This window comes from Lynx canadensis, chromosome A3, assembly GCF_007474595.2.
Source record: "Lynx canadensis isolate LIC74 chromosome A3, mLynCan4.pri.v2, whole genome shotgun sequence".
Lineage (NCBI taxonomy): Eukaryota > Metazoa > Chordata > Mammalia > Carnivora > Felidae > Lynx > Lynx canadensis.
In genome coordinates this window covers 132,309,994-132,331,753 of record NC_044305.1, presented here as the reverse complement: position 1 = coordinate 132,331,753, position 21,760 = coordinate 132,309,994, and the positions used below count along the sequence as shown (strand labels likewise).

The 21,760-nt window shown below is 56.9% G+C and overlaps 2 protein-coding genes and 1 non-coding gene across 7 annotated transcripts in view; 1 reads left to right on the top strand and 2 right to left on the bottom strand.

Moving 5' to 3' along the window:
* The window catches only part of HPCAL1 (hippocalcin like 1), a 104,875-nt gene extending 100,293 nt beyond the window's left edge, over positions 1-4,582 (top strand). For 3 of the 4 annotated variants that reach the window (XM_030311656.1, XM_030311655.1, XM_030311654.1), the window contains 2 exons: positions 912-1,017; positions 3,681-3,784. In XM_030311656.1, the coding sequence (XP_030167516.1) occupies positions 912-1,017; positions 3,681-3,778 (204 nt within the window). In that variant the 3' untranslated portion in view covers positions 3,779-3,784. Of the gene's footprint in view, positions 1-911; positions 1,018-3,680 lie in introns of all 4 variants that reach the window. The other variant, XM_030311657.1, reaches the window with a different exon arrangement.
* A 9,044-nt stretch (positions 4,583-13,626) lies between these two features.
* On the bottom strand, positions 13,627-21,495 carry ODC1 (ornithine decarboxylase 1). Of its 2 annotated transcripts, XM_030311651.1 has the most exons (12): positions 21,402-21,495; positions 18,842-18,987; positions 18,619-18,752; positions 18,162-18,335; positions 17,810-17,982; positions 17,410-17,544; positions 17,211-17,292; positions 16,943-17,026; positions 15,999-16,161; positions 15,804-15,916; positions 15,293-15,507; positions 13,627-14,670 (listed from the first exon to the last, which is right to left on the bottom strand). In XM_030311651.1, the coding sequence occupies exons 3-12, from the start codon at positions 18,718-18,720 to the stop codon at positions 14,526-14,528; spliced, it is 1,386 nt and encodes a 461-aa protein (XP_030167511.1). In that variant the 5' UTR covers positions 18,721-18,752; positions 18,842-18,987; positions 21,402-21,495; the 3' UTR covers positions 13,627-14,525. The 2 variants fall into 2 exon arrangements, with proteins under 2 accessions (XP_030167511.1, XP_030167513.1); XM_030311653.1 differs by lacking the exon at positions 21,402-21,495 and having other exon boundaries at positions 18,842-19,059.
* Positions 19,934-20,068, bottom strand: LOC115511365. Its single transcript, XR_003968026.1, has one exon. It is a non-coding gene; the product is annotated as a small nucleolar RNA SNORA42/SNORA80 family (small nucleolar RNA).
* Positions 21,496-21,760: the final 265 nt, after the last annotated feature.

Below are 21,760 nucleotides of genomic sequence, written 5' to 3'. Positions count from 1 at the left end.
TGGGAGACGGGACCAGGCCAGGCCTGCCCCTGCCCTGAAAACAGAGAGGGGGCAAGGAGCAGGGGAACATAATACATATGGGAAAACTCACTCAGGACCACTCTTTTTTGGGTTTTGTTTTTGTGTTTTTTCATGCCCTGCTTTTAAGTTAAAATAAGTCTCAGACTTTTGCTGTTCTTGGTCTGTTGTTTCAGGAATGGGGGTTTCAGTCAGGCCACTTGCACGGAAGCCCCTTCCTCCTTGCGTGTTACTCTGATGGTCGCTGGCCTCCTCGCGGCCCCTCCACACGCACGCCTGTGCCCACCACGGCACGGGGACGCGTGTCCAGGCTGGGCCCCCGGGACAGAGACACACCGGGATGGCCCGTGGTGGTGGTGAGCCCGCGGATGGCAGTGCTCTAAAGAGAAGGGCTTCTATCCTTCTGGAGAGACCCGTGCCACCTCGCTGCTGCCCCTTTCTGGGGCTGGTTTTCTCCCTATGGGTTTCAGGGACTAAATCTTTCCGTTCTAGACTGAGGTAGTACATATATGTCTGTGTGCCCACCACCCTCGGTGAGTTACGGACATTCCCAGCCCCCCAGAAGGCTCCCTCAAGGGCCTCCCCGGGCACTGTCCCACCTCCCACCCTAGACAGCCCCCCAGTCTCAGCCCCCTGTCACTGTGGAGTTGTTTTGCCTGCCCTTGAACTTCGCACAAATGGGTCTGGCTTCCTTTGCTCAGCATGCCGTCTGCGATAGTCGCCGTGGAACATTCCAGAAACGTTCCTCTGGAAAGCTGAGGAAGGGTCCCGAAGGCTGCTACATCCCGACCTCTTCGCGCCTTGCCGTGAGCTGCGTGGAAGCTCACGCCGGCCCCATGTGCCCGGAAACATTCCAGAATCTCCGAGCACATCTTCCGCGTGTCTCTTTGTAGGCTATCTACAAGATGGTGTCCTCTGTGATGAAAATGCCCGAGGACGAGTCCACCCCGGAGAAACGAACGGACAAGATCTTCCGGCAGATGGACACCAACAATGACGGTAAGGAGTGGGTGCGTGTGTGTGCGCGTGTGTCTGTGCAGGGCGGCTGAGGGCAAAGATGTGGTTGGCCCCTTCTGCGGCTTCCCGGGCCTCTCCCAGCCCACCCCTGGCCTCGTGCGGCTGTACTGAGGGAAGAGGCAGGATTCAGAGTCAGAGAGACCCGGTCCTGCATCCTGGCTCTGTCCTCAAGGCATGTCCTGTCCCCCCGCCCCCGAGCCATAGTGCCCTCACTTCTAAAATGAGGGAGACCGTCAGCCCCATCGGCGTGTCCCAGGGAGGGGGAGGCACCCGGGGGGCAGGTGCATCAAGGGGCCCGGATGGTGGGAAACCTTTGCTTTGCTGTCATCCTGGCTGCCAGGCTCCCCGGTGCCCCGTGGCCTGCAACAGCCGTGGCAGGGTCCCTGGGGCCATACTGCAGCAGGACTGGTGGGGACAGATGGGCAGTGGTGGTGGCCGTACGGGGAGGACATGCTCCACGTGTCGTCCTCTGCCTCAGCACTGAGGTTCGGTAGGATCCACGCAGGGGGAGGCAGCCCTGCAAGGGCGGGTCCGTGCCTCTTGCCGGCCCTGTCATCCTGGAGGTTAAAAATCAGTGAATACGTGAAGGGGTGCTCGGTAAACTCTCAAGCACTTTTGGCACATGAGTCAGAGGACTGAGCCAGCCCGGGCATGACGTTTACGGTGTGACCGCAGGCGGCAGAGGGCACCCTGGACACATCGGACAGCAAGGGAAGTTTCCCAAACGCGTCCACATGTCAAACAAGACCGCCTTGTGTCGGGCATTGCCCTTGTGCTCACTTAAAACCCGTCTTTCACCCTCCAGGGTAGCAAGGCACAGGCTCCAGATGCCCACAGACCTGCACGGAGTCTTGGGCTCGCCCGAGCCTTGGTTTTCTCCTCTGGGAAATGGGGTTGATAAATTCAGGCTCGGGCGGTGGTGAGGATTCAATGGGACGATGCCCAGGAAGCTCTTAGTGTCGCCCTTGGGCCCCCCCCTCCCCTGCCGGGACCCACGCACCCGTTCCGGGCCCAGCTGGGCCCGCACCGTGCGCCTTCCCTGCTTGTTGGTGAACCTGAGTCCGTGCACCGTGGGGCCGGGCACCTCTGTGAGCCCCTGTCCGTCTGTCCCTGGGGCCTGGGGAGGGAAGGAAGAGTGGGTGTTGGAGGGATCAGGGCGAAAGCAGGGGTGCCCAGCCCTTGAGCTGGGGGGGCCCTGCACTCTGTCTTATTTTCCGGCCACCCCGGGGGTCAGTGGTGCCCACGGGTTTTCTCCAGCACCACCCTCTCTTGTCCACACCCCCCACCCAGCCATACGTGTGAACTGAGACTGGCCGCGTGCCAGGAGCGCCCTGACCACTGCCAGACGGACCCAGAGACGCAGATCATGCTCAGGAACCCCCAGAGCCCCCGAGGGCCCCCCTCAGCCCCTCACCCGCCCTGCTGTCTGCCAGGAGGAAGGGGCTGTGCTTTTAGAAGCTTCCCCGCCCCCCCCACCCCCACCCCTACCCCGGAGCCATCAGATGGTGGGGGAGTGGCCGGTAAAAGTCCCCACCAGCCATCAGGAGAGTGAGAAAACACAGTCGTCCTCCGTGTAAGCAGAGGGTCCCGGACGGTTTCTCCTCCTCTGAAGGGGGTGCTTCCCAGCGCAGCCTGGGGCCTAGAGGCTGGTTAGTCTCCCCGAGGGGCCTGTCTGCCTGCCCCCTACTGGGGACCCGCAAGAGGGGGTGTTCCTCTCCGGCGGGGGGCTGGCAGGTGGTCTCGGCCCGGGAGGCTGGATCCTCGCCTCCGGACCCCTCACTTGGCTTCCTGGAAGCCGCTCGCGGAGCGTGTCCTCTGGGTCAGGTCGGGGCTGGAGATCCCTGCCCGTGGTGGCACGGCACGGGCCACGAGCTCCTTACTCCCTTTACTGCTGTCCTGCGGGGTACATATCACGGCCTCACAGCCACAGACTGCCCACGCATCAGCCGGCAGAGCACAGCCAGCTTCACCCCGACGTCCTTGCCCATGTGCGTCCTGGGAGAGGGGGGCAGTGACCGTGTGGGTCACGGTCTCTCCGGAACTCACTGAGGTTGTCAAACCCACGTTCCTATCTCTTCGTCCCAACAGTGGCAGGTTCGGCGGTGCGGGAGGGACAGAGGGTGGGGGAGGGCCGGCTGGACGCTTGGCAAGGCGGGTCTCCTCGAGTCCCCCACCCCAAAGGGTGACAGTACAGCCGGTCTGCCAGCCAAGCGGAGGCCGGGCAGTGCCCGGGGGCCCCCGGCTGCCCTCCACCCACCCAGCCGTGCTCCCCTCGGCTCTGAGGAAGTTATGGGTGAGAGGCAGAGACCGTGTTCTTTCTGGACAGCTCACGGCTTGCTTACGTAAAGCCTGGGGTGACTGCTAGAAGGATTTAAATTGCCCCACAAGCCACAGCTCCCGTCTTACTGGATATGCCCCTTAAGCTGCCCCGTGCTTTGCAGCGAGCGGTGACAGCAAAGCGGGAGTTTCCAGGAGCGCCTGCGAAGGGAGCGGAGCCTCCCTTGGGCCCCGCTTCGAGAAGGTGCGAGACTTAGACCGGAGGGGGCGTCCCGGACCCGGGAGCCGTCTCCGTGACCTCTGGAAGCGCGAGGGGCACCGGGCACTGGCTCACCCCCTCCCCGTATCTCCTCTCTGCCGTCCCACAGGCAAACTGTCCCTGGAAGAGTTCATTAAAGGTGCCAAGAGCGACCCCTCCATCGTCCGCTTGTTACAGTGTGACCCCAGCAGCGCCAGTCAGTTCTGAGGGACCCGGCGTCCGGAAGGTTGCAGAGAAACACAGGCTCTGCCTCGCCGTTTCAGCTTTGCTTGCAAAAGTGGATGCCTCTCCTCCACCGCTCCTGCTCTCCCGGCCGGGGCCCCGGGCGACACGCGGCACCTGCCCGGCCTGGCGGCTGCGCCTCCCCCCTCCCCCCGGCCTCCTCCTGCCCCGGCCCGGCCCCCAGGGCGCCGCCCGGGCAGGTGTTTACACGCGGGGCTCATAGGTCTCGATTCCGGGGTGCCTCCCCGCCCCGGGGAGCCCAGGGCACGCGGCTGAGGACACTGATGGGACTTCCCAAGATGGAGACAAGGCGGGCTCATCCATCTCGCGATCGCGGGTGACCGTGGGAAAGCCGGGGACAAGAACGGAGGGAGAGGAGACGGGCAAGCCCTCCCCCGTGCATGGCTCCACCTCGCTCGTCCGTGGCCTCCGATCAGAGCTGCTCGCACGTACGCATACTATGGCCTCCTTTCTTTTGATATATAAATTATGCCCATGGTGAGGTGCAATGTCCCGTGTAGGTCCCGTATTTCATGCCTCCGTTGCCTGTGAAGCGTGGTTCCCTCGTGGCCTGTGATCTCCCCTCCCGCCCCCCGCCCCCGGCCCCGAACCTGGTTATCTTGTGGTATTTATGCGCTCTCCATCCGCCCCGTGTCAAAGGAAATGCATGCGTGCCCCGTGCCGTGGAGACCCTCCCGTCCACGTAGTGAACACAGGCGTCTGTGCAAGGGCTGTCCTCCCGTTGATTGGTCTGGCATTTCCTGTATTAAAATGATCAAATAAACGGAATCCTTGGAGTTGTCTGTTGGCCCCCGAGAGCCCCCCCTTGGCTGCCCGCGGCGCTCCGCACTCGGCTCCAGGTAGATTCAGCGGGTGCAGCTGCCGTTGGTAAACTGGGCCCCGCTCGTGTCCCCGCAGCTGCCACTGTGTCTGTAAATCCTGTGCAGCCTGTTCAATATCTGCCCAATGCCAAGAAATATCCGTGGAAATACAAGAGGACTGGTCCCGGCGGGGTTGACCGCCTTCCCCTCCTCGCCCCGCCCTGGCGTCTCCCACCCCCGTTTAATCAACACAGTCCCGGCGAGGGCACAGAGGGGACCAGGGGCATCGGCACCGGCCGTGAGGGAGACCTGCCTTCTCAGCCTATGACCAGAGGGACACATGTGGTCCCAGCAGGAGAAAACCGAGCCGAAGGTGATTCCACCCGACTCACGGGTCGAGAAGTCCAAAGGCTGTAGGCTTGTCTAATTTCAGCAGCCTGGGCCCCCCACGTTCCCTCCACCTTCCCCACCACCCCGCCTCCCAGTCTCACACTCGCGTTTGTCCTCGCACTTGTCTCTTTGGGGTCCCCACGGTACGGCTCACACAGCATCCCACAGGCAGGAGGAGAAGCAGGCCTGTCTTCTCTTCTTCCTGGAGAGGGAGGAGAACTTTCCAGAATCCTCCCCGCCACCCCTCCCCTTCTCACCAGCTTCGCCTCTCATTGGCTGAAACCCAGGTCCGTGCCTTGGCAGGGGGCATGAAGGGACCGTGACCGGCCAGGCAGGATACACCCTTGGCTCTCAGAGGAGGGCCCACCGTGTCCTTCAGGAAAAGGACCGGAGTTCTGTCTCCAAGATGGGCACCCACAGTGTCCGTCACACCTGCCCGTGGGCCGCGGGGCCTCTCCGAGGCTCAGCGTCTCCCCCTGTGGAAGGGGCGAAATGGAGAAGGGGGTAGTAGCTCGGAGCCTGCCTCACAGGCTGTCGGGGACCGGGGCTGTTTTGTTGGCTTTAGTCATCTTTTTTTTTTTTTTTAATTTTTTTTTCAACGTTTTTATTTATTTTTGGGACAGAGAGAGACAGAGCATGAACGGGGGGAGGGGCAGAGAGAGAGGGAGACACAGAATCGGAAACAGGCTCCAGGCTCCGAGCCATCAGCCCAGAGCCCGACGCGGGGCTCGAACTCCCGGACCGCGAGATCGTGAGTGACCTGGCTGAGGTCGGACGCTTAACCGACTGCGCCACCCAGGCGCCCCGGCTTTAGTCATCTTTTAAGATACGTGCCTCCGTGTAGAAACCACGAGCTGCCTGTAAGGTGCCTTCTGGGCCGGTGGCATTACCAGATCCCAGTTCGTGGTGAATCTCCCTATGTGCCCGCAGCTCTGGACCTTGGTGGGCGGCACTCTCCAGGGGTGGGGGTGGAAGGAGGGAGGCCAGGTGACTTGGGATGGGTCCAGCTTGCTGCCCAAGGGCAAGGTGGTGCCTTGATGACGCTGCCGGGCCCAGGGGAATCTCCCCTCCCAGTGAGGGGCTTGGATTTTACAAAAAAGGTTAAGTCGGTAACTGCTTGTTGGGGAGAGTTTCCGCGCTAGGGTGACATAATGGGAAGGATTGCCGTAGCGGGATCGTCCAGAGAAGTAGAACCCACAGGAGAGCTGCGCGTGCACACGCACGTGCACACGCACGGATTTATGATAAGGAATTGGCTCACAGAAGAGCCCCGGGAGGTGTAAGCGGGACATCCCAGCTCAAGACTTTCAGAGCGAAATTTCCCTTACGGAGTCTTTTGCGTCAGTCAGCCCTTCAACGAACTGGGCGAGGCCCACCCACGTTGGGAAGGGCCATCCGCTTTGTTCGGTCTCCTACCTGAAATGTCTATCTCATGCAGAAAGGCCCACGTAGACACGGCCAGAATAGCGTTTAAGCAAATATCTGGGTACCCATGACCCGGTCCCACTGGCACAGAAAATTAACCGTCCCAAGGGCTTCTGTCCAAATGTGGACGATGTGGTTCTGGGGGTCCTAGTGGACCCTGCTCCAGCAGGAGCTCGCAGAAGTCAGTGGGGCAGTTCTGTGGGCAAGGGGAGTCGCCCCAGAGATGGTATCCAGATGCCAGGGAGCTCAGCTCATCGGAGGGGGAGAGAACCCAGAACTGAATTCAAAGCTGGCTGGTCCGAGCCACCTCCCCAGCAGGAATCCTCTGGCTTGGAGCAAGCTCTTCCAGAGCTGCTTGCTAGAAGGTTCCTCCTCCTGCCCCTCCCTACATTGCAAATTATAGATAGGCCTGGGCCTGCCCCCTTCTTCCCTGCACCCCACCCTCCTACAAGGGTCTCGTCCTGCCTTCTCCTTGCCCCGGGGGAGCCCAGACCCTCTGCCCTCCTGCATGGGCACCTCACGTTGGTTAAAGCTCCTCCGGAGTTTCTTCTGTATCCCTTAGACTCTAGACTGCAGAGCTAAGAACGTTATGTGTCTAAAGCAGGCCTTCGAGAAAATGGCCCCGGGCTAGTCTGCGTTTTCCATGACTCTGTGGGACCCCTGTGGTCCCGCCCGGAAAACACAGGATCCCAATGTGCCCCAGAGGCTGCGTGAAGGGTGTGGCTCAGCCCTCCATCCTTCGTGTGGACCGAGCACCCCTGGCCCAGGGTGATACCTCCGTGGAACTTTTCCAGTTGTTCTGACACCCCGGCTCAGTGTCCTGTGCTCGCGGATTAAATACAGCGATAGGAACAACTCCTGATACAGGAAAATGTTTAGAATCTAAGGAAGGAAGCCCTGGGGTGTGGAGGGGATGGTGGGGCGGGGTGGGGGGAGCCGTGTCCGAGGCTGCTCATCTGGGCAGGTCGTGATCAACCCCCATGAGGGTGGTACTATCACCCCCTCACTCCGAACCCTGGGTTTTTATGAAGGCAGCCTCAGACTTTATCTCTTTGGGTAGGCTGGCCTCCTCTGTGCAAACCGGCATTAAGTCGCCAAACCATGAGCCCCGTTTGCCGAGGGCTTCCTAGGACAGAGACTGCTCAGTGTATTGATTTCAACCTCCCATCCACATGCAACGTAGCATTACCGCCCACATGGTACAAACGGGCCACCTGGGGTTTAGAGAAGTGACCTGGTCCAGAAAGGGGGTGGTGGATTCGGGACCGGAACCCAGGTGAAGCTCCCGAGGGCCCAAGTTGTGTGTATCTCCTCCCAGTTAGAGAATGGCCGTCAGGTAGCTGACTGGTCCGTGCTTCCTTGTCAGCCCTCTGCAGCCACCTTCAGGGCCCCAAGCATCTGGGGAAAAGTCCCTGGGTCCCTAAGGGGGCCACATTTGTGGCCGATCCCCGCCACGGCCTGTGTCCTCCCAGCGGGCCTGTTCTCAGGGCCTGGCCCTGTACTGGGCACCGCCGGGGGCCATCAGCTTCGTTCCCGACACTTGGCGGGCCCGCGCTGGACGGCCAACACTGGCTTCCAGTCTGATCGCAGCTCCCTGAGGAGGGGACAGAAGCCATCAGCCTTCTGACAGGGAGACCGCAGGCCCACGGAAGGTATTCTGGGGGAAGGGGAGTTTGTGCGTGAGTTCTTCCTGTCCCTGACCTTCCCCAGATCCCCCCTGCCCTGGGCTGAGGGCCAGCAGTGAACAAAGCCCAGTCTGCCCGGAGGAGCTCACTGGCCAGAGGGGAGACTCAGGCATCCAAGAGGAGAGCCCTCAGGCTACATGCACTGGGGCATCTTCATGGAGTCCTGGTGCCTTGGTGCAGCCCTCTCCTGGGCCTGGGGGACACCCAGAAGGCCTCTCAGAGGAGAAGGGGTGAGGGCGGAGTAGATGTTGGAGACACAGTGGTGCAGGAACACTGCGAGCTGGGCCTGGAGGGAGGTGTGTTTAAGGAGCAGACACGCCCAAGGGTGAGCTGGGGACACGGCCGGGCAGGACACCGCCAGGGCCAGGGTCCACAGGAGCCGCGCGGGGCCGGGGTGAGTGCAGTCTGACTAGCGCAGGGTCCTGGGAAGGAAAGTCCGCCGCCCCTGGAGGGTAAAGAGTAGGGCTCTCCCCCTCTGTCACCTCTGGGCTCTTTCTAGCAGCTTCTAAGACTGCCTTGGGGGCTGGGGGGCTCCCTGGGCTCAGACTCTGAGGATGGCCAGGCCACCTGACTCCTGCAGTTCACGAAAGGGCACGCTAGGGCCCATCCTGGCCTCTGGGCTGGGTGTCCCCACAGCTCACAGCTCGAGCGCGCGCGCGCGCGCACACACACACACACACTGCACGCGTGGCCAGGTCCCGGCACCGCTGTCCCGCTCTCACAGCGCCGTTCTGTTTACAAGGGCCTCTCTCGCGCTCCTGCCCCACCTGCCCGTGAGACGAGACCCCGGGAAGGGAACGGACAGGCCCCACAGACCCCCCACGGGCTCCCAAGACTCTACTAGCAGCAACAGCCAGGCCCCTCAGCCCGTGGGGTCCCAGGACGTCAGTAGCAGAATCAGAACTAGCCAGATCCCGACCCCCGACGGTGCCCCCTGCACTGTGTGCGTGTCTGGGGAAGGACCAGTGACGTGGCCTGTGCCTGTCTGCCCATGGGGATTTGGCGAGGTCCAGTTTGGAGTGTCTGTCCTCTGTGGAGGGGTCGTGGACACACATCCAGGCACGTCCCGGGCAGAGACGTGGCATCCAGGGTCCGGTCCGTCTGGCCTGGGACTGTGTTGGCAAGCGGGTGGCTCCTGAAGAGGTGGGGGAGGCCGTGTGGAAGCCCCGGCAGCTCATTCGGGGGGGGGGGGGGGGCGATCCACCTTGTCCGTGGCCCTCAGCCTGGCTCAGCTCTGCCGTTGCTCCTGTCCCCAGGTCCGGTGACAGCGGCCTCCCTGCCTCCTCCTCCTCCTGGAATTTCACGCCCACCCACACACCAGGCCCTTCCTCTGACTACATGCAAATGTCCCCTCCTCCCGAAAGCCACCCCGCCTCTCCCCAGATAGTCCCTACAGCCCCCCCCCCCGTACTCCCCTCACTCATAGCGCCGTTCCCCTTATATTGTCACTTCATTTCCTTCCGGTCACCTTTGCCCCTGGATGCCCAGCACAGGATTAGCTGCCCAGGAGGAGACCAACGGGAATCAGCCCGTGGCCCCTCCGACCCCCTGCAGCTGCACCACGAGGGCCCTGGTCACAGAGGCGGAGGTTCAAGTCCCAGCGTGGCCACCAATGAGCCACGTGACGCCAGACAAGGTCCTCCCTGTCCTCTCCTGTAACACAGGGTGACCTGGACCCTGCGTGTCGGCAGGAGGAGGGGCCCTGGGGCAGGGGGCAGCTATCTACTCTCGACTCCCCAGCTCAGAGCAGTGGCCGCCAGTGTCTCCTTGATCCCGCAGATGTGGGGCCGTGAGGCCAGGGCCGAGGTTAGGACGAGACACCCCCAAGGGGGCAGCTCTGGCGTGGGAAGGACACGGACCTGGGACCGTGCGAAGACGCGGAGGGGGTGACACTGATGCGTGGAGACCCACGGGACCTGGATCCTGGCTTCGAGGACAGCTCAGTGGGTGGGGGCCCCAGAGAACATTGCCCCGCCTCTTCCCACACCCACCTGTATGGCCCGGAGGGCTAGGGCAGGAGGGGCAGGGGGCGGCATCACCAGGGCACCTCGGTAGGTGGCTGGGGTGTAACCCACCCCGGACAGGCCGGGGCAGCAAGGACAGGCTGCAGGGCCCCGTGAGCTGTTCACCGGGCTGGCGCGACCGAGGCAGGAGGGGCGGTGGCTGGGCCGGGAGACGGGCTTCACATACTGGGGCAGTGGCTGTGGACAAGGCTGGCTGGAGCCCCTTTCCCCAGCGTTTGTTGAGTGACTGAACGACCTGACAGCTTGGTCTCAGTGCCCAAGTGGGCCGAGGAACCTCCAACACAAGGCGCTGCTGCCCCCTGGTGGCTGCGGCCGGGAGGGCCGTCTCCGGCTCGGGCGTGCCGATCCCCAAGGCCTCCCAGCCTGGTTTCAGAGCCGCTTGGGCCTGCTTTATACCACTTTCCGTCCCCGTTCCACTGGACAGATAAGGGGACACAGGCTCAGAGGAGCACCTTTCTGCGTGGGCCACACAGCATACAGAGGCTGAGGCCGGGCTCCTGATACCCAGGACTCGGGAGGCCCAGTTAAATCTGAATTTCAGATAAACACACGCCCCACGCATCAGCTTCCATGTTTATTTGCTGAGTCTGGTGACGCTACTTGTCCAGCCAAGGAGCAGAGTGTGCAGTCCCCGGGGGGCGGGTCGGAAGCTTCGGGGGCCCGGCCACCTCACAGGCCACCTCTGGTCGTGACCCTCCCCATTCTAGGGTTAGCAGTGAGGGTGGAAAAAAAAAATCCTCCCCCAGAAACAGCAGCAAGGATTTCTCAGAGGTTTTCCGTCCGTGCACTAAATTCTGAGCTTTGTAATAACGGCCGGTGAGGGACTCAAAAGCCTCCCTTTCACGGGGAGAGGCCACGGTGGGGCCGCGTCCGTGCAGCTCCGGGTGCCCACCTGAGCAGGGCTCTAGAGCCAGAGGCGCTGCTGCCCTAGGCGGGGAAGGAGACCGAGGCAGCGGGCGACAGGGACAGCGGTGTCCCCACCGCTGCAGGGAGAGAGGATCGTTCCTGCCATGGCTCTTTTCAATAAGTGACCAGGAGCCAGACTGGCCAGGGAAGCAGAGACCTATTTACTCTTAGATCCTCTGGACTCGCTGGCTTCCCTTGGACGAGTCACTTGGCCTCTCTGGGCTTCAAATTCAGCAACGTATGTGTAGGCTAGGAAAAGCGCCCCAAGCGGATGCGGGAGTCACACGTCCTGCCTCTGTCCACAGCCGTGGGACTGGAGCCACTCATTTCTGAGCCCCTTTCCTCACCTGGGAGACTTGTGATTTCTTTAAGATCAGCGCAGACACGTGTGAAGGCAACTATGCAGTCTCCACCCCGCTCCTCAGGCCCCGATTCTCCTACCACCAGTTTGTGGGCTCTTCTGGAATGCCTCTGTGCCCATCCGCGTGTGTGCGGCCACACACAGAGTTGGGTGGGGGTGTGCTTTGGGATGGCTTTCAACGGCGGCACGCTGCCCGCTGCCCCCCACCCCGCTCCCTCTCACTCTAGCTCGGAGATGGGCCCCTGTAGGCCTGCGTCCTCCCGGCAGCCACCGGCCCGTTCCACTGATCTTCGGTGCCCTCCTGGACACGCGGGTCATGTCCCACACGTGCTGTTACAACGCACAGTGAAAAACCTGTAAGAGGGTTTGTCGGAAAATTCTTAGAATTGCCGGATGAGATAGCGTGGCTTGTTTTTCACATTTGCCAAATTGCCTCCTCACCATCCCCCTTCCGTCTAGCGTGTCAGTGCACCTAAGCCGGCGACCCAGGCTCGTCTGGCACATTAACGTCATCTCTCGCGCTTGGGGACCTCATGCCCAAAGGCTTTTCTTTTCTGTGGACCCAGGTTCGTGTCTTGCCTACGTCCTGTCGTCTCGTTCCTTTATTTACCGCAGCTCTTCCGGTACGAAGAAAGGTAGCCCCGTTCCTGTGGTTCCCGTCGGTCCCGTACCTCTTTGACTTCAAATGTCTTCTCGCTTGGCGGTCTAACCCGCTACGATGGTCACCTAGGATGTGCCGTGGAAGGAGTGAGTCGGGGAGACTCTTGCTTTTTTCAGGTGGGTGCCCCGTTTCCGGAGTGTGCGGCGGGCCCGGCGATCCGTATTTCTTAGATGCTCCCTCAATGAACAGAATGCAGAGCCAGAGACCATTGCCTTGGACCTTGGACTTTAGACCAACAGCTGGAAACCCCTGGGTCCCTCCCCACGGAAGGCCCGTCTGGTCTCCAGCACCTTCAGGAGGGAAAATTCACCTGTTGCCTTGGTGGAGGCCCAGAGCCACTGTCCTCACTGACCTCACGCTACAAGTCTAGAAACATCCGGTTTCTGTGAATGACTAGCTAGTGCCACCTTTAAGCCCTGCACGGCGAACGGGACCCGAGAGGGTCTCTGGAGGAGTGTTCACACACACCCGGCACCTGAGAGTTCCGTCCTGACTAAACTCACTTGCCTCCTCCCGGGTGTAAGGACGAGTGAAGACCGTTGGGCCCGGGGCCAGGCCCCGTCACCCTCCAGACCCGAGTGCGGCCCTGGCAGAGCCCAGGAACTCGGGAGGTCACGAGCAGCTTCAGCAGGCTGCCAGGAGTCGGGCTGAGGCTGCTGTGTGGGCGGAACGGGCAACCCGTGCCCGCTTCTGTCCCCACCGGCCAGTTGGCTGGACTGCATTTTACCTCGCTGCTAAGAGCAGTTTCCAAGTCCCTGGCATACTTTGAGTGAGGAAGTACGCTCTCCCCCTTTCTCTCTTCCGTCCAAGTTCACTGCTACCCCTACAAGGTCATCCTTCCTTCCTGCTGAAGTAGAAAGACCTGATGTCCCGAGCTCCCAGGCTCGGTGACTAGTCCCACTTCTCAACGCCAACTCTCTGCCACGAACACCCTGAAGAATCACGAGAGGATGCGCTCACAGAAGCGGGACAAAGTGTCGACGGAAGAGGCTTCTCCCTCCCCGCGGCCCCAACTCCAGCCAGACGTGTATCTCGTACACAGCTCCTGAGAGGTATCACTCCCATCTGACGACTGAAATACGTTCGCGGGCCCAAGAGGGGAGATGAGAGCTGGGGACGAGCCCAGCCCAAGTCTGGCCGAGCAGCCGAGGAAGAGGCAACGGCAATCACAGCGACGCAGTGTCCGTGTGCAACTCGGGTGTTGGGGGAAGCTGGCTTTTTAGCAAACAGAAGCCATTCCCCTCAAATCCTTTGGCAGATGTACTCGCACGGCAGGAGCTGGCGGGCCCGGCTTCCTTTTCTCCCCGAGAGGAGCCGCAGCCTTCCCGTCTGGACTTCCTGTGCGCCTCCAGACACGCCACGCCGCTCGGGGACCGGCGGGGGCCGGTGGCTTACCAGAGCCAGGCCTCCCCTCCCCACGTACAGCTACTGCAGGGATTCGACGCTCCCATCTTGGGGGTTACCTGCTGTCCTGTTTTGGGCAGGAGGGGTCGGAGTTGAGGAAGAGAACATAAAAGCCGGCGGACGACGTCAAAGAAGGCAGAACTCTACAACGCGGGATAATGGTCGTCGCATTTATTAAAGTAAGTTGCCAAACGTTGTACCACTCTCCTAACGCGTAGCTACACAGCTGGTCCTGGGAGAGAAGACGGGCGGGAAGGAAAGGTGGGGCCCGAAGGCAGCACGCAAGAGGTTTCACGGGCCCTCCCCTCCTTCCCTGGGCACAAGCCCTGACGCGACAGTCAGTCAACCAGGGGCTCTGGGCCCTCCTTCACCAGCCACTTCTGTGGACACTCGGGGGTCTGACCCGGGCCAGCAGCAGAGGGCACGGCCTGTCTCGTCCACGCTTCTCCTTCCGCCTGCACGTGGGCCGGGTCCACTGTTCTTTATGCAAACGCGCGGCCAGCTTTCTACAAAACTCACGTACTTGAAAGAAAAACACTCAACAGGACGAAGGGAATTTTTTGATGGCTTTTCAAAATACTGAAAACCACGGGTTCGGTTCCCAAGTCCTCGGCGACAACGTTCTCGGCAGTGGGGCAAAACATCGGTCCCCCCCTCACAACACACACTCGGGATGAGCCGTTTGGAATGGACACGGTGTAAAAATTCCCCAATGCCCGATTATTTCAAGATACTTTATTTTTAAAACCGGTCACAGCACTAAGCTTTCGGCCCGTTCTGCCGACGCACAAGCTACAAACGCTTGCTCAGCAGCTGAGGGGCACTCTTTAGTAGCATGTTTGAAAAGTGAATAAAAATCCGTATAAAACAAATATTCAAATAGTTTCCATAGGAACACAGATAAGTGACCCCAACTCCTAGTCTTCCGTATTGTTGCATCCGTGCCAACCCTACTTGCAAAGACATTTCGAAACTAGCGGTAGTTAAGTTAGACGGTCCCCCCCAATCCCAGAATTCAAGCTAAACTCCCGAGTGAGCGGCTCCAGGAGCGGCACCTACACGTTAATGCTGGCCGAGGCGCAGGCGGCCGGGGGGCGCTTCATCCCACTCTCCCGGGCGCAGGACACGGGCAGCGCGCTCGCGTCCTGCTCCTCCGCTTCGGGCGGGAAGTCGTGGTTCTGGATCTGCTGCATCCGTTGCCTGAGACAGAAGTGGCACAGTCAGAAACCCTGATCACCGACCCGGGCAGCCTCGCCACGAGAATAACTTCTTTACGAGCCCAATTACTTCCTCGGTTACTATGTCTTCAGGAGGCAAGTCAACGTATTTCTTTTTTTTTTTTTTTTTTTTTTCCTCTCAGGAATTTATTTTATTTTATTTTATTTTTCAACAGCTTTTTTTTTTTTTTTTATGAAATTTATTGACAAATTGGTTTCCATAAGTCAACGTATTTCTAAGGCAAGCATTTCTTCACAACCATTCTTTTGGTAACAGGGAAACCACAGGCCGTACACACCTGTCAAAATATTCTAGTCATACAGAAATACCCTAATGGCTCTTTTTTGAAATAGTTACACCTTTGCAAAAATCTGAAAGGAAATACAGATCGGTATTAGGAGGATTTTCTTTCCGTTTGTATTTTCCAAATTCGGGAAAGCACATATTCTTAATACAGGCAGAAAATAAACTTGTTTTTAAAAACACTGTATTTAAATCTAAACAGAATGATTTCTTACTCAACCAGACAAGGGCCAGTAAAAACCCAAGAAGAAATCTATTCTTACGAGACCCACATACGTGCACGGAGACTCTGGTCACTAACCATGTCGGCCCCGACATCACGTAGTAGATGGTTGGCCTCTGGAACCCGTTGAAAGTAGAAGCAGCAGCAACAGTGTAAGCACCCATGTTTTCAAAGAGCATCCAATCGCCCACGTGCATCTCGGGCAAGTCACAGCGCTCAACGATGCGATCAAGGCCGTCACATGTTGGTCCCCATATGCTGGTTGAGTAGTATTTCTCATCTGGTTTGGGTCTCTGCGTTTAAGACAGAAAAATATACCTAGTTACACTTGTTAGGACCAAACATCCTTCACTGGTGTATGTGTTATATTCAAAAGGTACAGGGGCGCCTGGGTGGCTCAGTCGGTTAAGCGTCCGACTCTTGATTTTGGCTCAGGTCATGATCTCGCGGGTCCGTGGGCTCAAGCCCCACGCTGGGCTCTGCAAAGACACCGCAGAGACTGCTTGGGATTCTCTCCCTCCCTCCCTGCCCCTTCCCCACACGCCCTCTCTCAAAACGAGTAAAAGAAACTTAAAAAAAAAAAAGGTACCTTCTGCAAAAGGGGCTTCACGTGTGCGTGATCATAAAGGATGCAATTAAATGATCCGTACACTCCGTCATTCACGTAATACATAAAGGTTTGTTCACTCGATTCATCTTCATCTGGAAGGGCAGACTGGTCTCAATTACCACGTTTTGTACCAACGCACAGTTACGCATGCAAGCATTCAACCTTTATACGCACCATCAGAGCCCGTCTGTTCCTTTACTACGAGCTTTTTGGCAATGATATTAACTGCAAGCGTGAAAGCGGACGCGACGTAGTATCTGCCGGGCTCAGCTATGACTCGCACCCCCGAGTCTGCCGGGAAGTACTTGTCCAGGGCGGGGTTGATAACACTGGTGATCTAGGAGAGAGAGACAAGAACGGTCATCATCAAGGGGAACTCGCATGGAAGTGCAAAAACCAGCGCTCTGGGAAGTAACAGAATAAAAAGAGGTGAGAGCAGCCACCAGCAGGGAGGTTTAGGATCGAGCAACAACGGCAAGAGAACAAACATCTCCCTAAAAACCAGCCTGCGTGTCCCGTGGTTTCATCTGGATTCCCCTCCGGACACTCCCCTATCCTCTAAAAGATGTTATGGGTTATGAGTCTATCAAGTGATAGTATAAATTTATTACTGCTTACTAAGGTTTCAAGGGGCCTGAATACTTTAATCTATCCAATAGGATAAAGCCATCCTGCCTGTCTCGTAAGATTTTTACAAGGTGGGCCTATTTCACAAACCCAACCACCCTGTAATGGTCCAATTAACAGTACGTCCACTTTAACTTCCTGAGTGACTAAACAATTAAAATGTCTAAAGAGAAATACAAAACCAAGAAAAAGCACATTTGGGGTAATGATGTACCAAAGTCTGCGTGCTCACTTTCCACACCAACACTTCCTAACATAATCAACTATTTTCCAAGATTTTGGGGGAAACGGACTCATTTTAGCTCACAAAACCAAAGGATGTTAAATACAATTTTAAATAGCACACAACTTACTGAAAATACTAATACCAACACATTGTTTTTGTTTGTACAATTTCTTTTGATATTAGTTAAAACACTTAAAGAAGTTTCAAAATACTCCAAAATGGAACTTGTGAAAATAGCTATGAATATTAGCTTTATTATAATTACCTCTTCAAATTTAAGCTTTACATCCTCAGACCCAGGAAAGCCGCCACCGATATCGAGCAGACACATGTTGAAACCAACCTCAGCCTAGAGTCGAGAACATTCGGTCAATCGAGTAGTCAGATTGGTACCAAGTCTTAAAATTCTATGCAGATGGATTTAAGCCTCTGGAATATGGGGTACTTCCCCAGGTTAATTCTAGAATGAAGTCTAGTCACTGTTAGCCCTGCCCCCTCCTCCCACCCCCACACTTGGGTTTACATATACTTACCCCCATGTCAAAGACACAGCGGGCGTCGGAGATGGCCTGCACGAAGGTCTCGGGATCGGTACAGCCACTTCCCACGTGGAAGCTGGGGCAAAGAAAGGAGAATATATGATTTCCTGCTATTTCTGAAAAGAACCATTTGCAGAAGACCTATGAAAGGCGCACGAAAATCTCAGCGTCTATGCCACCACCAAGAGCTCACCTGACACCGATGACATCAATATTTAGCTCCCTCGCCCGTTCCAAAAGAAGCCTGCTGGTTTTGAGTGTGGCACCAAATTTAACACTGAGGCGACAGACTGCCTTGGAATCATCGGTGGCAATCCGCAAAACCAACCTAGAAGCAGGAAGATCGTATGAAAAATTTCCCATGACAGAAGACCGCTTACAGCCACGGTTAAAACAACAAGGCTCTGTGGCTCGGATATCCTGCGGTTTGAGCTTCACACGGTTTCACTCAAGAAGTTTTCCGATTTTCAACTCTGCCCGACCCAGCACACTTTTATACTTTACTAAGGTACAGAAATCTCAAAACCGGAAATCTGAGTTTGACAACCTGCAGACCCCATACCTGACCCTGCCCTCAAAACGGAGTCACTCACTTTGCCTTTGGGTGAGCTCTGGCAACTTTCATCAACTCCACTTCACTGTCGAAAGTCATCATCTGGACTCCGTTATTGGCAGCATACTTAATCTGAGACACTTGTTTACAAGGATTTGCATAGATGATCCTCTCCGGAGGCACCCCGAGACTCTGCACCAGCTGGATTTCAGTCTGAAAAAGAACAGATCGTGCATTATGTACACACGGCTAATCGACGAAAGAAACAGAAAAACACGGCAGCTTGCGCACTACGATCTGCTGCCCAAGAAACACACAACTTTGATCTGTCCTGCTGGGAACACCAGCGCCATTTTATAGAAGGACTCTGGAGCCCTGCCGCTTTTGCTCACCTTGCTGGCACAGTCGAATCCTGTCCCAATGGCAGCTAGGGTCTTCACTATGGTTCTGCTATCATTGCATTTAACTGCATAAAAGGGGGTGACCCGAGGAAGAGCTTTTAACCATCTCAGATGTTTCTTTAGAATGTCTCCCAGATCCGCGACATAGAAGGCATCCTTATCATCCTGCAGAAAGAGTGTTTGCAGGGGACTCAGCAGCAGCCTAGTAATACATCCCACATGCGGCCCCTCTTCTCTCCCATCGTTCTCAGTGAACCCTCATCTTTTTACTCCCGTCACTGACACGAATATCACCATTACCACTGGGTGATCCACAGCTAATAAATCCCAAATTCCCTAACAAGACATTTGAGTTCCATTACATTTCCTTAAGGTTCCCACTCAAGTTCCCCACTCATCTGCCCAGCATTTTCAAGCTGCACTGCCAGCATGGACTTGATCTACTTACAGAAGAGGAAACTTCATTGATTTTTTGGTCCAGAATGTCCTTGGCAGTAAAGCCTTCATCGAGGAAATGGCAGTCAAACTCTGCATTACTAAAGCTGTTCATGGTTTCTTGATGTTCCTCCGATACGTAACAAACTGCAAACGGGGTGGAGAAATTCACTCAGAATTCACTGCGACACTTAATGATGCTTTAACAATAACCTGCGGCAACCACGGATACTTACGTGGAAAACTAAGAGACGGAATTTAAAGAAATTATTGCCAGCTTTTCACAAAGGCAATTCTCCGGGATCCCAAGCCCCCTGGAGGAAGGGCGTGCCCTCGGTGCAGCAGTGGAAAAGTTCTGATGAACACAGAATTCGCCGTCTCCCTTGGGAACACATCAAATTGAAACATCAGACGCGGACTGCACACACACAGGAAGCCGGGCTACTCCAGCACCCCCGCAGACAGCTCGCTCCCTGGATTCGGGAATCGCATTATTCCAGGTGGAAGTCACATGACCCCACAAACCTCTACACCATCCAAGTGGACACCAGATTCAACACTAGCCTTTTTCAAGCCCCACGCTAAAATTCCATACGCAGTACTGCACATCCCAAAATAAGCATTTCAAGTATTTATGCTAAAAAACCTACAGAAAGCCGGTTTCAGAATCTTCACTTAGTTCACAAACGTGGACAAAATTTTAGAGTGGTCAGTTTACTTGATTTCAGAGATGCTTTAGCTTTTTAGAAGCTTAAAACAGCGTTACGCTAATTACGGAAAGGCACCCTAGAAACATCTTGTATTTCCTATTTTCACTAAGTCTTGCACCAGAGTAACTTAGTGACTAAAAGGCATCGTGGAAGTGTCTAAGGCTCAACTTACTGAGTGCTCTTAAGTTTCCTAAAAATGTTATGAATTTTTATGCTATTTTATTTTCATACCGGGCATGTGTTTTTTTTTTTTAAAAAGTACAATCTTCCTATCAAGAAGATGCACCATGGCTGCTGTATCTGATCAGAAATCAGCATTCTGGAGTCAGGGTTGGCTCTTGTCCAGTGAGCACAACTCTGGCAACCTCTTCTGTCCTCACAGGCACCCTAACACTTGCTTAGCTACCGACAATAATCACATGGAAGTTACTTTTTGGCTAACTTTACAAATAACAAAAATAAAGAAGCGTACGTGAATTATGAACAAGCAAAACTAAAGCTCGTCACAATCTGAGCCACTGTCCTTGGCCTTCATGAAATGGGACACTGGTAAAGGAGTGATCTTAAAATTACCGATTTTAACCTATTTAATTGCTGCTAGGCAGGGGACTTTGTTTTCACTGTGCGACCCGCTTCAGTGCCTGCAGCCTACGGCAGGGAGGCCAGGCAATGGTTCGGGGCCACGGTTGGCTCTGGCATGGGGCACTATGAGAGGCCCAGGGGGACGAGCCTGCCATAAATCCAAACCCATGCATGGTAGGACTTGTTTTAAGACTTGACCTAATGTAACGTGACTTTCTGGCACTATCAGCCTCCTACGTTGCCCAAAGCACCCCTAGAGGCAGGCAGGGGACTAAGGGGACAGCAAACCCTTCTCGGCTGTGTAAATAACACACAGCGTAGGCCACTCAGGGGCAGACAGGGTTATTCAGTTAGGGCCTATCTTTAAGGCAACGTTCAAGCCTACACCTGGGAAGTTTTCATTACTTTGCACTATGTCACTATTAAGAACCTTCTAAAGGTTTACTTTAATAACTTGCAACATAAAGAAATCCCACCTTCCGGTGTTTGTATAGCTAAGCTCCTTAAAATGATGAGTCAATTAGCACAAGATCGCACTTTTCTGCTACGAAACTCTTTACTGCCAACTGGGAAGTATTACAAGAGACAGAGACTGATTTAAAGGAACGGAAAACGTTTCACAAGTCAACTAAATTATGCCCAATTTCGGGTTTACGTGAAGTCAACACATTCTTTGTCCTCCCCAGACATTTCAAGAGGCTGTGCTCTCCATACGTTCCCCAATTACTTGGGATTCTCAAACAACCGCCATCAGCTTTCTTCTGAAAACCGGAGGGCTGCCTCCTAACTGCATGTCTGCTCGCCTGACCTGCGATCTTATACATTCTAGGCTTTTCTTCAATCGCGAAGTCCAAGATTCCTTAAACGGACAATCGCAACTCACGGCGAATGGAGACTTTATCGCCACAGTTACTACAAGGCTCTCTTGGCTCCAGCAACTCCGGCGAATTTCGAGATCGGGTCATTTCCTCTGCACGCGAAAACTAAGGGATACAAAACTCCAGGACAACGAGGCAAAACGGTTTGCCTCATCCTAATAAAAGTGAGAGGAGCGATGGGAGCCCGAGACCTGCACGGGCTCGCTCATCTCTCTCCTGCACCTGCTGCCGGGCTTGCCACGCGCGTCTTAAAAAAGAATAGCGGTTGAAGGAACCCCGGGCCTTCCTATCAGCTTCCGGCTCTGAACACTCACTGACGTGGTTCGGAAGAGGTGAAACGCAGTCCCCTCCAGCCCAGGCTGCCCTAAGCCGGGGCCATCGCGGGCAGGACGGGCCGCGGCGAGGGTGGCCGCACAGGGCCAGGGGGTCGGCGCCCCCCTTCACGGGGGAAACCAGGCCCCGGAGGGCAGCGACCACCAGGCTCAGGGACCCGCAGCCGGCTCTGCGACCACGTGTCCCTCACAGATTCAGGCGCAGGGTCGGTCCCCCGGCCTCCGGCCCGGCGCGCAGGGACACGTGGCCGTCCCCCCTCCTGCCTCCCAAGCGCCCAGACGCGCCCCTCTCACCTTAGAGCGCACCGGCGCCGCGGGCCAGCCCCATGGAGATGCCGCCGCCGAGCGCGCAGGACCGCCGGCCGCCCCCGTCAGCCGCCCGCCCGCCGCCTCGCTCCCTCCCGCGGAGGACCGCCGGCCCGAGGTGGCGCCGGAGCTCTGGCAGAGGGGCGGCGGCGGCGGAGGCTGAGGGGACTGACAAAGCCGACGGGCCGCCGCTCCGCTATTTATAGCGCCGCGCGTGTCGTCATGGAGACGCACCAGCTCAAACCAGCCGCGATCGGTTCCGTCCGGGCGTCCCCCGAGGAAGGGGGCGGAGCGCGGTGGCTGCGGCCAACCCGCGGCCGGACGGAGGGGCGGGGGGCGCGGGCAGT

What these genes read in the sequence shown, in the direction of transcription:
- ODC1 (XM_030311651.1), bottom strand. Translation starts at nt 18,720, where the DNA reads ATGAACAGCTTTAGTAATGCAGAGTTTGACTGCCATTTCCTCGATGAA. An exon ending in ATTGATGTCATCGGTGTCAG is followed by an intron (nt 17,293 to 17,409) that starts GTGAGCTCTTGG and finishes TCTTTGCCCCAG; the next exon opens with CTTCCACGTGGGAAGTGGCT. An exon ending in TAAAGCTTAAATTTGAAGAG is followed by an intron (nt 16,162 to 16,942) that starts GTAATTATAATA and finishes TCTCTCTCCTAG; the next exon opens with ATCACCAGTGTTATCAACCC.